We start from the raw sequence: 17945 nt of genomic DNA, 5'->3' as shown, positions 1-17945 counted from the left end.
TATGCTATAATCTTGGAAAAGTATGCTTTTAATAGATGTACAAAATATTATCTCTTCACATCTGTAGAGCAGATCACAGTTAAAGAGCTTTCATACTTATTGACTCCCAGGGTCCCTTCTGAAGCATGTATTAATATGAGGAAACTAAGGAAGACGAGATAGCTCAGTTGAGGAAGGTTAGATAACCTAGTCAAGATCTCATGAGACCTAAGTGGATAGACCAGACCAGAGGCCTTCTCCTAGATACAGGCAAGAAATCACTGTGGACTTTTCAAGAAAAATGATGCCAAAATTACATCCTTCATTTTTAATTTTTTTATTTATTTTTATTTATTTTTTTAACAACTTTATTGAAGTATAATTGCTTTACAATGGTGTGTTAGTTTCTGCTTTATAACAAAGTGAATCAGTTATACATATACATATGTTCCCATATCTCTTCCCTCTTGCGTCTCCCTCCCTCCCACCCTCCCTATCCCACCCCTCTAGGTGGTCACAAAGCACGGAGATGATCTCCCTGTGCTATGCGGCTGCTTCCCACTAACTATCTATTCTACGTTTGGTAGTGTATATATGTCCATGCTACTCTCTCGCTTTGTCACAGCTTACCCTTCCCCCTCCCCATATCCTCAAGTCCATTCTCTAGTAGGTCTGTGTCATCCTTTATTTTTAAAAAGGAGATTCTGGTAAAACAGGAGAGGGCCAAATTTATGTCCCAAAGCCTTTTATGCCACTTCTACCTAATCTTTTCTCCCAACACAACTGCAAATTATGGTTGGTGAAGTAAGATGTGTCAGAGGGTAAGAGATCCATTTTTAAAAGCTTATGGTTTATCACGGATCGAACCCACACCCCCTGCAGTGGAAGCTTGGAGTCTTAACCACTGGACCACCAGGGAAGTCCCTGTTTTTCTTTAATTAACAATAATCTTTTGATGTTCCTACTACCTGGTTTCTTGCAAAAACTCCTATGTATCCTGGCTCCTCCCTTACCTCTTCAGAGCAGTCCCTCAGAGTCACCTGAGAGGCTGTCTTCCAGGCTTAAGTCCTCAGCAAGTCCGTCAAATAAAACGTAATTCTCAACTTAAAAAAAAAAAAACAAACTTATGGTTTAAATAATAACTTCTATCTTTTAAAAAGTCTTTTTGGACAGATTTCAGGTAACATGAAAATTAGTTTTTCTTCATCTGATCTATAAGCATTTTCCTCAGATAATGAAGTTCTTCATGGTCAAGACTATCTCACATTTTTTGGCACTTCACATCAACTAGCACATCATAAACATGGCAAGCAAGATAATTCTTGTTTGACATGATCAGCAATTCTACTCCTAAGTATACACCCAAAAGAATTGAAAGCAGGGACTCAAACAGATACTTGTACACCCATGTTCTTAGCAGCATTATCCACAATGGCCAACAGGTAGAAACAACCCCAAGTATCCATCAACAGATGAATGAATTTTTTTAAATGTGGTAGACATACAACGAAATATTAGTCAACTATAAAAAGGAATGGGATTCTGATATTTGACTAGCTGGATGAACCTTGAAAACATTATGCTAAGGAAAATAAGCCAGACACAAAAATGACAAATATTTTATGATTCCACTTACATGAGGTAGCTAGAGTGGAAAAATTCACAGAGATAGAAAATAGAAGTTACTAATGGATGGGGGGAAGAGGGGATGAGGAGGTATTATTTAAGAGGTTCAGAGATTATTTGGGATGATGATAAAGTTCTGAAGATGGATACTGGGGATGGTTGAACAATATGGTGAATGTACATAATGCCACTTCAAAATGGCAAACTTTATGTTATGCATATTTCACCACACACACACACACACACAAAAAGGTACTTGAAATGTGGGATGGCCAAAGGGAACCATCCTATAGAACTGAGAATATGTGAAAAGGAGAGAGAAGATGGTAACTGGTGTAACCATAGGTCAACCACTCATTGATTCAATAAACATACACTACTAAGTACTACCTATCTGCCAGGTACTATACTAAGCTTTGAGGATGTAAAATGAATACAACAGACCCCAACATTGTTCCCAGGGACCTCAAGAGTCTAATAGGGCACACAGAAAAGTAAAGAGACAATTACAACACCACCACAACTGGTAATTACTGTGATAGCGATATATTCAAAGTGCGAGAGAACTCATAAAAATGGCACTTTAATATGAGGGTGGAGGGCAGAAAGGATACCCGAAAGAAGTAAACTCTATGCTGCAACTAAAAGAATGTTCTTAAGAGGGCAACAGAGTATTCCAGAATCAGTAACAGCATATTTTAAAACCTAGAGTATTCAGAAGACATGCTGTGTTTGGGGAACTGAAAAGAAGTTCAGGGAGACTGGAAATGGAATATGAGAGAAGGGTAAATGGCAAGAGAGGTGGCAGAGGAAGAGAGCCAAAGACTTAGAGAATCACTCTGTGAACTGGAATGAGAAGATGAAAAAGGTGGCCAGAAAAGTGGAAAGCCAAGGGAAGCTGGTTTCAAGGAGAAGGCCTGGGCCCAGAATATGGTATATCTTGGCAAATGTTCCATGTGTATTTTACTGTTGAGCGTAATATTCTATAAATGTCAATTAAATCAGGTTGGTTGATGATGTTCAAAGTCTTCTATATCCTTAATGATCTTCTCTCTGCTTATCAGTTGAGAAAGAGGTAGTAAAATCTAACTATAAATATGAATTATTTTTCTTTGCAATTCTATCAGTTTTTACTTCATGTATTTTGAGGCTCTGATATCGGTGTATAAACATTTACAACTGCTATGTCCTCCTGATTAATTGGTCCCTTTTTTTTTTTTTTTTTTTTTTGCGGTACGCGGGCTTCTCACTGCTGTGGCCTCTCCCGTTGCGGAGCACAGGCTCCGGATGCGCAGGCTCAGCGGCCATGGCTCACGGGCCCAGCCGCTCCGCGGCATGTGGGATCTTCCCAGACCGGGGCACGAACCCACATCCCCTGCATCGGCAGGCGGACTCGCAACCACTGCGCCACCAGGGAAGCCCAATTGGTCCCTTTTTATCATTATGAAATGAACTTCTTCATTACTGGCAATATTCTTTACTCTCAGATCTACTTTGGTAGATATTAATATAGGCTGGACACCTACAAACTGAAGAAAAGATGCATGTGAACTGAGACTGGATTCAACTACTAAAATTAAAATCACTAGACTAATGAAAATGGAAACTAGATAATCAAGTGGTAAGAAATGAGTGAGTGGTGGGGAAAGACCACAGGAGTGGACTTCCCTGGTGGCGCAGTGGGTAAGAATCCACCTGCCAATGCAGGGGACATGGGTTTGATCCTTGGTCCAGGAAGATCCCACATGCCGTGGAGCAACTAAGCCCATGCACCACAACTACGGTGCCTGTGCTCTAGAGCCTGCGAGCCACAACTACTGAGCCTGCGAGCCACAACTGCTGAGCCCACGTGTCACAACTACTGAAGCCCACGCACCCTAGGGCCCATGCTCTGAAACAAGAGAAGCTACCGCAATGAGAAGCCCACACACTGCAACGAAGAGTAGCCCCTGCTCGCTGTGACTAGAGAAAGCCTGCGTGCAGCAACGAAGACCCAACGCAGCCAGAAAGTTAAAAAAAAAAAAAAAAGAAATAAAAATTAAAAATTAAAAAAAAAAAAAAAGACCGACCACAGGAGTGATAGATGATTTTGTGAAGTAACATCCTCACTAGAGAAATTAATCTGGTTATTTTAATGATTCATGAAGACTTATTAATTTAAAATTTTCATTTAAAGTATTAAAAAATTTTTCATTACTCATAAAAAGAACAGACTTAGAATTCTCACTTGATCTTTTTTCTTGATAAGCCTTATTTTTTATAACTTTTAAAAATAAAAGTAGCATATACACATAATTATATTCTGATCATACGTGCAGAGTTCAGAGTTATCACAAAATAACGATAAATATGTGATTACCACCAAAGTTAAGAAAAATACCATTGATACCCCACCAGAAGTTCCCCTTACACCACTTTACAATTGCTACCCTCCTTCCTTCCCAAAGATAACCATGACTCTGAATTCTAAAGGTCTTGATTAATTGTTTTGTCTTTGAACTTCAAGTAAATTGAAGCATACAATATATATTTTTTGGCTGGTTTCTTTCACTCAACATAGGTTTGTGGAATTCACCTATGCTTATTACTTTAACAGTAGTTATTTCATATTTATTTATATATAGTATCCTAAGATGTGAATATATCACACTTTATCCATTTTACTATTAATGAGCATTTAGGAGATTTTCACTTGGGAGCTATTAAAAGCAATGCAGCTCTGAATAGCTTTGTACATGCCCTTTGGTGCACAAATACACACACTTCTGTTGAGAACACATTCAGGAACGGAATTCTTAAGTTATAGGGTATACATATGTTAACTTTAGAAGACACTGCTAAGTAGTTTTCCAAAATGATTTAACAATTTATAGTTCCATCAGAAATGGGATTGATCCACATCATTGTAAGATCTTGGTATTAGTGTTATTTTAATATTCAGCCATTATTACAATGTGTAGGATATTATATTGAGGTTGCATTTCCCTGATGAGTAATGTTGAGCGTCTTCTAGTATTTTTATTGGCCATGTGGATATCTTCTTTTGTGAAGAGCTTACTCAATCCTCTCATGAATTTTTCTGTTGGATTATCTGCCTCATTTTTATTTATTTATAGAAGATTTCTGTATATGTTGGACAAGAAACTTTTGACCATTATTTATGTTGAAAATATCTTGTCCACAGACAATAAGCCAACCTAATGAAGTAGTTCTAAGAGACTCTAGGCTACAGGCACTTGTGCCAATAAATGACTGAACTTTATGTTCCCTCTAACAAAACTTTGGCCACTATGAGAATACCCTATGGCTTTCTCACCAACAACTGCCTTTAACTCAAAATGGAAGTTTAAGTCCTCATTTTCAATAAGTGGCCCTATATCCAAAGATACCCTAAGTCTCTCGGCTTAACCACTTGTCTCCTACACCAAAAAAATGGAAGCAAAATGAACAAGAAAACATCTTTCTGATTCCTTTGGATCCCAGAGGGCAGCACCGCTGAGTTTCATTTACATTGGTGGTTATTGGCTTTTGTGAGAGCTGAACTCTTCTGGTAACCTGACGAAAGCTAGGAATGTTCTCTCCAGGAATATCTCATATACCCAACCTTTTGTATATGATTTCAGGGGCTTACAAACCATGGAGGCCTAAGTTAAGAATTTAAAAATTTATACCCTTTAAAGTACGGAAAGAAGAAAAATATATATCTATCAAGTCTCCAATCCAGTCACCTTTTATCAAGGCAAGCTCTCTGGACACTTGATTAAATGCCATCATGTGTTAACAATTCACCATACTTGCTTTGTACATCCTGATCTGAAAAATGGCATCCCCAGTAAGGCCTGAATTGTCAAGGCCATCCTCTTAACAACTCTGGAATCAAAGTCTCTGCTGACTTTGCTATCCATGGTATTTACCTGTGGTTCAAGTTAAGGCCTGTTCCAGGTGAGCCAAGCCATAGCCAACCCACTGCTGAATGATGAGGGACTTGCTGGTTCAACCCTTACCTGTTGCTATGCTTGGACTTTTCTCGGTCCTTCTCCTTGTCCTTCTTGTGTTCTTTGTGCCGGTGTTCTCGATCTTTATGTTTATCTTTGTGTTTATGAGAATCTGTAACCATAAGAGATGAATCAGTAAAGAGCAGTCATGAGCTATCTCCTGCCCACCTACCTTGACAAGCTGGTCAAGAAGCACAATGACAGGATTTAAATGACATGGTAGCCATAATAGCACATTCCATTGGAGGGAAAGATTTCACAAAGCAGCCCAGACAAGGCATCCCATTACCCTGCCTCTAAAACCAAGACGTGTTACAAATAAGCAGGAAGAGGAGGGGAGGCCAATTCTACCGTAAAAGGAAGCAACAGTTTGGTATTCTTCTCCTAGATCTGGTACTATGAAGACTAAGCCATAAATGATTCGAAGGGATAAATCTTGAACACTGACTTTCAAGATCAGATGGTTATCTATGTAACTTCTGGAAAATTCAAACCTTAAGAGACACCTGTTTTTAAATCAACTTTAATGAAGTATAATTTCTACACAGTAAGATATACACATTTCAAAGATACAGTGTGGTAAGTCTAGCAAACATATGCACAGATATAATCCCCACCACAATCAAAATTTAGAACAATTCCATCATCCCCGGAAGTCTCCCTTGTGCCCATTCCCAGTCAATCCCCATTTTCCATCACCAGCCCGAAGCAACCACTGATCTGCTAGCACAATCGATTAGATTTGTCTACATTTCTAGTTTCATATGAGTGAAATTACAGAATTTACTCTTTTGTGTCTGACTTCTTACGCTTAGTAAAATATTTTTTTACATTCAACCGTGTTGCTGGATGTATCAGTAATTGGTTAGATTTTTATTAGAATGGTATCCCATTGTGTGGATACACTGCAATTTATTTATCCATTCACCTGTTGATGGACATTTGAGTTGTTCTCAGGCATTGGTTTTTACGAATAAATCTGTTACGAACTTTCATATACAAGTCTTTGTGTAGATGTGTTTTCATTTCTCTTGGGTACATACTTAATAGTGAAGTTATAGGGTCATACGGTAAGTATATGTTTAACCTGATAGGAAACTGCCAGACTGTATTCCCAAGTGATTGTATCATTACACATTCCCACCAACAACGGATTAGAGTTCCAACTGCTACAAATTCTCACCAGTACCTAGTATTATCAGTCTCTAATTTTAGCCATTCTAGCAGGTATGTAGTGGTATCTCACTGTGGCGCCTTTTTTTTTTAATAAATAAATTTATTTATTTATTGTTGGCTCCGCTGGGTCTTCATTGCTGCGCGCAGGCTTTCTCTAGTTGCAATGAGCGGGGGCTACTCTTCGTTGCGCTGTGCAGGCTTCTCACTGCGGTGGCTTCTCTTGTTGCAGAGCATGGGCTCTAGGTGCGCGGGCTTCAGTAGTTGTGGCACGCGGGCCCAGTAGTTGTGGATCATGGGCTCTAGAGTGCAGGCTCAGTAGTTGTGGTGCACGTGTTTAGTTGCTCTGTGGCATGTGGGATCTTCTTGGGCCAGGGCTCGAACCCGTGTCCCCTGCATCAGCAGGCGGATTCTTAACCACTGCGCCACCAGGTAAGTCCCTCTCACTGTGTTTTGTTTTGTTTTTGTTTTTTTTTGCGGTACGCGGGCCTCTCACTGTTATGGCCTCTCCCGTTGCAGAGCACAGGCTCCGGACGCACAGGCCCAATGGCCATGGCTCACGGGCCCAGCCTCTCCGCGGCACGTGGGATCCTCCCAGACCAGGGCACGAACCCATGTCCCCTGCATCAGCAGGCGGACTCTCAACCACTGCGCCACCAGGGAAGCCCCTCACTGTGGTTTTAATCCAGTTTCCTAATTAAATGATGGGCAACTTTTCATGTGCAGATTGGCCACTCATATATCTCCTTCTGTGAAGTATCTCTTCAAATCTTTCCCCCACTTAAAAAATTTTGTCTTATTCCTAAATTGTAAGAGTTCTTTATACATTATCCATTACAAATTTTTGGTTAGACATGTGTATTGTGAATATTCTTTTTTTCTAGGAGTTTTACAGAGGTAAGGGACAGGGAACATTTTTTTAATCTATAAAGATGTCCAGTTGTTCTAGCACCATTTCTTGAAAAGACTGCCTTTTCTCCATTGAATTGCCTTAGGCCTCTTTACTGGAAATGAAATGACCACATAATCATAGATCTGTTTCTGGACCCCATTTTATCCTACACACACACACTATCTTGACTACTAAAGCTTCACAGTAGAGCTTTTTTCCATAGTAAGTTTTGATATCAGGTAATATAAGTACTTTAACTTTGTTCTTTCTCAAAATTGTTTTGGCTATTCTGTCTCCTGTATTTCCATATAAATTTTAGATTCAGTTGGTTGATTTCTTTAAAAAAAAAAAAAAGCCGGCTGGGAGTTTGTGTTCATAGGACAATTTGGAGAGATGTGACATCAAAACATTACTGTGTCTTTGCATCCACAAACATGGTATCTCTCTCCACTTTTTTAGGTTAGTGACTCTCAAATTTTAGTGCATCAGAATTAACCCAAGGACATATTAAAAATGCAGCTCACTGGGGACATGTCACCCCAATGTTGAATATGAATCAATTAGAAGTTTATGTATCCAACACATGTGGTAGTTTTAAAATATGTCCAACAGATTCTTTGATACTCTTCCTTTCAAGGTGTGGCCTAATTTCCTTCTCCTTAAATATGGGCTGGACTTAGTGACTCACTCCTAAAAACAGGATAAAGTGGAAATGTCAGTGTGCAACTTCTAACACCAGGTCATAAAAGTCACTGGATCTTTCTCCTTGCCCTGGAGGAATCCAGTCGCCATACTGTTAGGACATCCAAGCAGCCCTATGGAGAGGCCCATGTGGTGAGGAACTGAAGCTTCCCGACAATAGCTATGCGAATGAACCACCTTGGAAGTGGGTCCTCAATTAAGCCTTCAGATGACTGCAGTCTCGGACTCTGAGCCAAAACCACCCAGCTAAGTTGTTCCTGGATTCCTGGTTCACACAAACTGTGTAAGACAAATGTTTGTTATTTTAAGTCATTAAATTTTGAGATAACATGTTTAATAGCAAAAGATAACTAACAATAATGTATAGGCAATGTGTGTGTTCACACTACTCCTGGCTCACAGCAAAAAAAGAAGCCACATTTGGCACAATCCATTAAGTATCTATTCAGGCCCTAGGGAAACAGAAATTTGCATGACTGTACCCCTAGCTGTAAGAAATTCTCATCCCACAGAGATGGGAAAATAAAATCATATGGTGTCAGAAATAGGACTTGAACCCAACCCTCCATGTAGCATAAAGAATCCTCCAATAGTTCAAAGGGAAGATTTAAATTATGTATAGTTTTGGGAGTTGTTAGAAGTAGAAGTAATTCTGCCTGTGATAGAAGACTTAATCAGGAAGACTGGAGCAGTAAGATGGTAAATTTCTTCTGATTTTATCTGGGTGTCATAATTGGGCATTTGGCTTGGGGGTGTTTTCTGGATAAGTGATGTATTGGTGGGGATTTACTGGAGCTCGGAGATAAATGGAATGGGCAGATGCCGTCTCCTGGAGAAGTAAACGCAGAGCAACAGTTTTCATTGTTATCAGTACTCTGACCTCCGAAGGCACAGATGTGAGCTTTCTTTTCAAAGGGAATCAAGTATTCACCCTCAAGGAAAAGGATGTTTGTAATGTAATAATATTAATGCTTGTTATGTGAGAAAACCATCTATGAATACTTATACTGTTGCTACCTGGGTGCATTATTTATTGACCTGTGACTTCGTCAGAGCTTCAGCTGTGAGAAGAATATTGCTAATGGAATCATGTAATGACAGTTGTCATTAAAAAGTCACATTGCGGTGAATAGAAAAAAAAAAAAAAAAAAAAAGAATCCTCCAACTTCTGAAAATCTCAAGTCTAAAATTTTAAAATGCTGAGTCAATATGATACAAAGTTGGTGGCCCCTGTTCACTTGACAATAATTAATACCCTCATTACTTCTGCGCCCAACTAGCACTTATGGTTAAAACCGTAACAATGACAAAACATGCCACCAGCACTACAACCTAGAATGAAGTCTGTGTTGTTTGATTTTGTTTACAGGTCAGATTTAGCAAACAAGAAACAGAACATTAGGATCTGCTATTATGGCCCAAGCATATGGCAGGGACATAATATATTAAAAAAAAAAAAAAACTTACGGCTTCCCTGGTGGTGCAGTGGTTGAGAGTCCGCCTGCCGATGCAGGGGACACGGGTTCATGCCCAGGTCCGGGAAGATCCCACATGCCGCGGAGCGGCTGGGCCCGTGAGCCATGGCCGCTGGGCCTGTGCGTCCGGAGCCTGTGCTCCGCAATGGGAGAGGCCACAGCAGTGAGAGGCCCGCGTACCGCAAAAAAAAAAAAAAAAAAAAAGGTAACAGACATTTTTCTAAATGTCTACACATAAAACACATGGGTGTCATCACCTCTGTCTCTTACACCATGGTAGAATTTTCTACTTTTCTGCCCTGTTATTTTTTAGAAAGGGTAGTAAGGTAGTAGGATTATGAGCGTTTTGAAACAAGTCTTAAGAGTAAAAATAATGGATCTGGGTTACCTGCCTCCTTTGTTTCCAAGTGAAAAGTAATATAATGAGGAGAAACAATCTGATTCCACCAGAGAACAGAAATAAAGAGCCTGGATCCAACAGGGCAATGAGGCGTTAACAGAGGCTTCCTGGAGGAGGCAGTATTTGAACTAAGTCCTGCTAAAGGCTAAGAGGGAGTTAGCAAGGTAGAGACAGAGAGGGAATTCTTGGCAGATGAGCCATGAAAGTCAACTACCTATTATTACTATCATTATTGTTGTTGTTGTTGTTGTTATTACTGAGAAATGTATCTTCTCATGATTGAGCAAAATTAAGTGTGATGTACTTCCTGCCAGCTAGGAAATGGTAGAGTTGATTCTTGTCAGGGCATACAAGAAAATAAAATCCCAGAGTTATATTTAATTTGCTTTTCTAAAGCCATGTGTCCCAAAAGCAGTTTCTTAAAAAAGATATAGATACACTTCTACTGCTTGTAGCTTTAGAGTCCCAATCCTCTGCTTAGACAGAAGAGAAACAAAACACCTAGGAATAAGAAACTTCAGTATCAAATAAATCCAGCAAAATTTGATCCAATCGTTATAAAGTACCTGAAAGCTGGCCTAATCCCAGGATGACAATGAAGCTGCAGGTTTGGAAACCAGGTACAGAACCAGCCCCAAGTAGCCAAATCAGTATCAAGGTGTAAGATGAAGAGTTCACTCCTCACAGGGAAACCAGACACATATACAAATTATATGAAGAAGGAAGCCAAGTCCATAAAACACTGTTAAATATGCTCAAGAATGGGAATTCCCTGGCAGTCCAGTGGTTAGGATTCTGTGCTTTCACTGACGAGGGCTCAGGTTCAATCCCTGGTCAGGGAACTAATATCCCACAAGTCGCTTGGCAGGGCCAGAAAAAAAGAAAAAAAGTTCAAGAATGATGCCTTTAGAACAAAAGATCATAGTTAAACCCTAATGACGATTAGAGACATAACAGACAAGCACAGAAGGTTGGAAACAACCTCTGAAGGAAGCAGACTGGTTCAATAGAGTGAAAAAGATCCGATTAAAATCTTGTTCTACCACCGACTGTATGACCTTGGGTAAAAGTCACTTAACTACTGGGTCTATAAGAAGGCAGCACAGGTCAGTGATTAAGAGCTTCACATCTGTTCATCATTGACTTGATACCTGTAATCTCAGTAAACTCACCTCTCTTATAGATGAAGAAATTGGGGCTCAGAAAATTTAAGTGACCTGAAAGAATTTTAACTTCAAAAGTCAATCAGATTCTTTGTGTATGGTTGTAACAGAATTCCTGGCTAATCTCCACAAAATTCCAAACGTGTTCACAACTGTCAATAAGGTACAATTGTTACGGTACCAATTGTTACTGTTTCTTCATGATTAATTTACATGAAACTGAAATGAACCTACCCAATCATTCCAAATAACTTAGGGTTCAAGTTTTATACATGCATTTAAAGCGGCAACCATGCCCATTCACCTTGCCTGACCAGCCAATAATAAAAGGCTGTCTGATTTTCTTTCCTGGATGCAGCTTACGAAGAAAGAAGTAAAACTTTGGCCTGATCTAACAATCCTGTACCCAGAAGCCTAAAATACCTACTGGTTTTAAGGGATACACTGCTAAACCAGTTAACACCCCCAGGTAGAAATATTTGCATGAGTTTAGTGGTTATCAGCAGGTGGCTAACAGTGTTACCAAACTTATTACAAGCTACATAGTGACTTATGTAGCTGCATAAGTCACTAATGCAACTACAATTCAACCCAAGCACAAACATTTACATTTTGTTAAGAGAAAAGGCAAAGGAATTGGCAAAGATTTCTGACCATTTTATCAACTGCTCCATGATCTTTTTTTTTTTTTTTTTTGCTCCATGATCTTTAAGGATTTTACCACTCCAACCTTCTTCTAAATGATTAGGGTAATCAGATCAGGGCAGGAGAGTCCTTTGCTTCCTTATAAAGAAAAGCAGAGACTTTTCTGGTATAAAGAAGGGTTCTTTGCCAAGCTTTGAGGCAGACCTCTTTACACTGACTTCTGACAACAGGTTTTGAGACTTAAAGCAGTAGCTGTAAAATATGATGGGCTCTTCCTTCAAAGACAGTCAAGTGTGTGGAGGATGGGGGTGGGGAATAGTTATTCAACCAAAAGATGGCTTCCCCAAAGAGGCCCTCAAACAACATTGTCAAAGGTAATCTCTGCTCATCTCTGACACACAGATATATAGCCAGTGCCTTAGGAAAGTGGACAGTGGAATGATTTGGGTGAAAACAGTGGGTGAAAAAATTAATTTTCTAGGGACTTCCCTGGTGATCCAGTGGGTAAGAATCTGTGCTTCCAATGAAGGGGGCCCAGGTTCGATCCCTGGTCAGGGACCTCGATCCCACATGCATGCCACAACTAAAGATCCTGCGTGCCGCAACTAAGACCCAGCGCAGCCTAAATATTAAAAAAAAAAAGAAGAAGAAATTAATTTTCTAAAGAAGATATTCATCACCTGCTCATTTATTAAATCACTTCTACTGGGATAAATCCTTGTATCTTCTCCTTCCTCCCTGACCTTTAAACCCATGGATACCACATCCCCAGAAGCTGGAGTTTTAACAAAATCCCCATTTCTACTTAACACTCTACATCCAGTACGTTCTAACACTTTGAGACTGTTTTTGTCTAGGACAGATGACAAGCTGGTCTCAATGATAAAGACTGGCATCCGGAGTGTAGTCAGTATCAGGGGTGTGCAAGAATCTCCTCAGGAACTTAATGCCAAACTAAAAGCAGTCACGAAGACTGAGAGCCTGTCACTGAAAGGGGGATGGGTTGAGGGGGTGAGAGAACTCTACCCTTCCTTCTCTCCCCACACAGCTGTCTAAATTCAGACTTTACCAATGTTGATCTAGTTTCAATCCAGGAAATTCAGTCTGTGATCCATCTTAATGGGTGGCTGATTTCAATTTGCAGCCCATGGAAGAGTCCTTATCACTGTTTTACAGTGATTCTCACTGACATTTCCAAAATTCCAGTGCATAGTTAATAGCCTTTCAAAGTATGCAAGACAGAGGCTGTTATGGCTAAAAGTTCAAAGAGCTCCGGAATTTAAAAGAAAAATGTTGGGAGGATTCAGCTCTAAACACTAGTAACATTTCCAATTTTTAAAGTCCAAATTAACATTTTTTTCTCCCCAAGTGTGTATTGTATATAAACGAGACCTTCTGTCATGAACTGACTTGTTCATTATTGAAACTAATGGGGTTTCCTCATTAGGGACCTAGTACTCTCAAGCTAATAAGACAAAAAACTCCAGGGAGAAAATGCAAATGAAAGTATTTCTTCTTCTCTCCTTAAAGAAGCTGGGGTTCACAATATTCATTCATTCAAATATTTACTGAGTACCAACTCTGTGTCAGGCGTTGTTCTAGGTGTGGCAAAACAGTACCAAGTCTCTGGTCTCATGAAGTCCCATAATAAGCATCATAATCACCCCAACCCAGCAGCTGTTAAATGAGTAACTTTGGAAAGGGCGGGGGAAAAAAGGGTCTCCATAAGGGTCTCCCAAGTTTCCCTGGACTTGGCCCCATGAAGTTCCAGAACCAGACTTCAATACTGCAGCTGGAAGATACCTTCATAAGAAGTGACAGACGCCAAGTCAAAGAAAGGGCCAAACAATCAGATGAAGGTTGCCAAATATTTTGCAAAGTACTTAAGTTTTTCTCCTCAATGTTCAATACTTGGTAAAATTTCATCATCAGAAACTTAGTAGTACAATGCATTAAAAGACTAAGAGTTGCTCAAAGATAGCAGTCTAGCATTTTCCATTTTGTTTTTACCAGCTCTGCAACACAATCTCAAATTCTAAAACCAATCACAACATCTTCCCAAGTGTCTATATGCTTAGAAGAAATGCCACAAACTGACTTAAAAACACCTAAGTGGACCTATCTTGGTTCTTAAACATCAGCAATTCTGTAAGATTAGTGGCCAGATGTTGTTCCATGTCCTTGCCTTGGAAAAGACACAACATGAAGCAGCCAACTAACTGGTTTGCTTTAGGCCTCAATCTCATACAAAAAAGGGTTAAATGGTCATAGGATGTTTTCTCTTCCAGTCCACTTCCTCATTTAAATTGGACTCCTTTTATGCTTTTACAACACTACAATTACCTTAATCTGTCTTTTCAGTCCCTTCCTGTCTATGTACCCCATTTTCACTTGTTTTATAACCTTCTCTCCCATCCTACTCCTTCCATATGCTCCTTAAATTCAAGTTCATCTTCCTCTCTTCCTCTGGCTCTCATTCCCAGGGACCAACTGATTACATTAAAAATAAAAAACCATGCAATGTCATGACGGGGTCCTAGGTAATTTATTTCTCTACTCTGGTCTCAAGGTTTCTAATCTGTAAAATGACCTCTACTGATCTCTTACACTTACAGTCCCAAGAATTCTATGATCTTTAAAAATTGTTTTAGTTCAAACTAATTAGGATAAAAAGGAAAAATCTAAATGCTTAAGAGCAGTGGTTCTCAAACTTTCCTACGTATGAGAACTGGGAATAAGATCATCCTCAGATATGTGTATTTTAACACAAGCTCTCCAGGTGACTATAATCTATCATCATATTTTGAAAAACCCTGCTCTGTCATGTCTTGGTCCTTTGAGCAGTGATTAATACCAAATACCAGCCACCTACAATAATGGACATGCTACCGATTTTATTTTCAGTTTCTACTTCAATTGGGTCTCTCTGTTCCTTTAAAAGGCAGGCACAGGGTGCTGAGTCAGTCCCTGGGGATTTTTTTTTTTTTTAATTTACAGCTGAGAATATTGAGGCTCTACAATTGAGGAAGAAAGAGGTTTTCACACCTGCTACTTTCCCAGCCCCTATTTGAAAGGAAGAAGGAAGAGCTACATTAGGGGTGACACAGCTACCCCACCTTAGATAAGGAGTAGGGTAGTCAGGTGCTTTAGAATAGAAATTTTCTTTTGTTGTTTGGACATCGGGCACAGACGTGCTTAGAGGCAGAGGTAACTTGAGTCCTGCCACTGGGACTCAGTTGAGAAGATGAATGACTAGAAAAAAGACAGAATAAGACTTAATGAAGCTGCAAGCTCACAGTAAACTTTTGACACTTGGCTTATACAGATTCCTCTGGAAGCCAGAGGCTACCAAGTTTTATGAAAAGAGTCCCGTGAGCTTCCTGTGATACATACGAGTGTGAATCAGCAAGGTAAGCGTCTGGCACTACTCACCAAGCCAGGGTTCAGCAAAATTTTTCTCTAAGGGGACAGGTAATAAATCATTTTAGGCTTTGTGGCCCATTCAGTCTCTGTTGCAGATACTCAACTCTGCCACTGTAGCACAAAAGCAGCCACAGATTAGATGTAAATGAATGAGCATGGCTGCATTCCAATAAAATTTTATTTATGGACACTGGAATTTGCATTTCATATAATCTTCCTGTGTCATGAAATAATATTCTTTTTTTAAATTGAAGTATAACTGACATAACATTATATTAGTTTCAGGTGTATTTAATAATTTTTTCCCCAACCAGTAAAAAAATATAAACACCATGGGCCATACAAAAGAAGGCACAGTTTGCAGAACTCTGCAATTACTTAATAGTGACTAGAAACTATCCCCAATGCCCCCGTAGAGAGAGCGGTGCCATTCTGAAGCTCGGTGTGTAAATGAAGAATATCCTCCTTGCTTTACCTAAGGCTTTCCCCTAAATGATATCCATGCTCAGCCTGGTTCCCTCTTCTCTCCTCCTTTCAAACAGCCCATGAATGGCCATACTTGATTTAAAAGTGGTTAAAATCTACTTGCTCTACAAAACTAGCCAGTCAGTCACATGAATGAGAACTCTGAAGGGGAGGCCAAGGCTGAGCCCACTACTAATTCTGCTTCTTAAGCAGCAAGCTAGTTAAATTTGTTATTTATCCCCCTTGAAGTGGTAACAACATCACACTTGTTCACACTCCTAACCACCTCCAATGAAACTCCTTAGTATATAAGCAGACTTCAGAGATCCTTCTAAAATAAGGGGGTTGGGGGGCGGGGTCTAGTAAATCCCTGGTTAACAAAAAGATCCTTTTTCTTGAGTACTCAGATAAACAGAGGTTTTACTGATTTTTGGAGTAACTGGCTCCAAGCACAATGTGAACTGCTAAAAAATAAATTATCCAGGGGTCTCTGCTGCACAAGCCGGCAAGCCTTCCTTAATAAGGAAAGAATTACACATTAAACTGTAACAGAGCCTTCTAGTCAATGATGTTAGTCTGATAAGGATCCACTGTAAATGAAGGCAAGTGCTCTAAGAAATGCAAGTCCTTGGTCTGATACCACACAGGTCACTCCACTACAACCCAGTATTCCCAGGAGGCAACTGAGTCACCCAGGCTCCCCTTTACCTTGTTTTGTGTCACATTTAAGAACTCAAGCTGTGGCATCAGACAGGCTTCGATTAGCCTCCCAGCTGTGTGGCTTACTACTAACTATATAGCCTTGAGCCTCAGTTTCTTCAAAAGTAAAGTGGAGATAATAAATGTTCAAAATTCAGCTACTTATTTTATGCCAATTCCATTTTGTCTTCCCACCCCCCCAAAAAAACAGATCATAATTTGAAGCTAAAGCTGAAGGAAACTGAATCTGTTCCTGGTCTTTAAGCAATTTACTCAAGTTATTTTCTAAGACCTCATACGTTCACTATGCTCCAGTGGTCAAGGCTATAAAAGCCCACTTTGTTCCACCAGACTAAGATTGTCTGGCTAATGGTGGACTAGATTACTTATGAGTAAGTCAACACTCACTCACTGTGGTCACTGTGAGCATGCAAATGACAGGAAGATCCCAAATGGGGTCGAGAAGTTGAGTTCTGATCTGCTTTTACTATATAAGCAGCACCTTAGGTGAGTTAAAATCTTGGGTGTTATTTGCTTGCCTGGACAATCTTAGATTCTCTACCACTTATAGTCAGACATTTACTTATTACTGACTACAATGGAACAAATATGAATTAACTTCTTGTTATAGCAACATATTAAAAACTTGCAATTTCAAATTAAGTTGTGAGCTAAAACCAACCATTTTAAAGGACAGTGATCCATAAAGGTATTATATGTAAACATAAGTTAATCTCTTTTTGTCAACTACAAAACAGACATGACCTATCTCACAGGGTTGCTGAGATAAAATGAAAATTTATTCAATCCACAGGTACCTTAAATGTTCACCTTTGTGTAGCACTAAAAGGGTCAAGTAACATGGAAAACTGTCTGAGCTTTCCAATTGCTTTGGTAAACTCAGCTTTACTTACCAGTCATGAATCCTCTTAGCAGGTCACCCAGGATAAGGCAATGTAGACATACAGAAGGAAGTTTGTTATTCAAACTCATAACACAAATTCATACTTGTTTTGGATTGTGAAGTTCCAAGAGCCCCAACCTCCCATATTCCAAGTAAAATCTAAACCCAAATCTCTTTGCTCTTATCTAAATTTTACCTAGAGCTGTGCTGTCCAATATGAAGCCACTAGCCACATGTAGCTACTCTAAATTAAAAAAAAATAAAACTTGAAAATTAAGTTCTTTGGCCACACTAGCCACATTTCAAAGGCTCAACAGTCTCATATGGCCAGCAGCTACCATGTGGAATAGCATAGATCAAGAACAATTTCCATCATGACAGAAAATTCCACTGGACAGTGCTGA

At 39.6% G+C, this 17945-nt stretch overlaps 1 protein-coding gene across 4 annotated transcripts in view; it reads right to left on the bottom strand.

The window, feature by feature from the left end:
- The window catches only part of TOP1 (DNA topoisomerase I), a gene marked incomplete at its 3' end in the record, with an annotated part of 84269 nt that overhangs the window by 50415 nt on the left and 15909 nt on the right, over positions 1-17945 (bottom strand). For all 4 annotated transcript variants that reach the window (XM_079718702.1, XM_079718704.1, XM_079718705.1 and 1 more), the window contains exon 3: positions 5610-5712. In XM_079718702.1, coding sequence (XP_079574828.1) covers positions 5610-5712 — 103 coding nt within the window. The remainder of the gene's footprint in view (positions 1-5609; positions 5713-17945) is intronic.

The sequence above is a fragment of the Hyperoodon ampullatus genome (genome assembly GCF_949752795.1).
Source record: "Hyperoodon ampullatus genome assembly, chromosome: 14".
Classification (NCBI taxonomy): domain Eukaryota; kingdom Metazoa; phylum Chordata; class Mammalia; order Artiodactyla; family Ziphiidae; genus Hyperoodon; species Hyperoodon ampullatus.
Note: the sequence above shows the minus strand (reverse complement) of the source record. Positions and strands in the feature narration are given on the sequence as shown.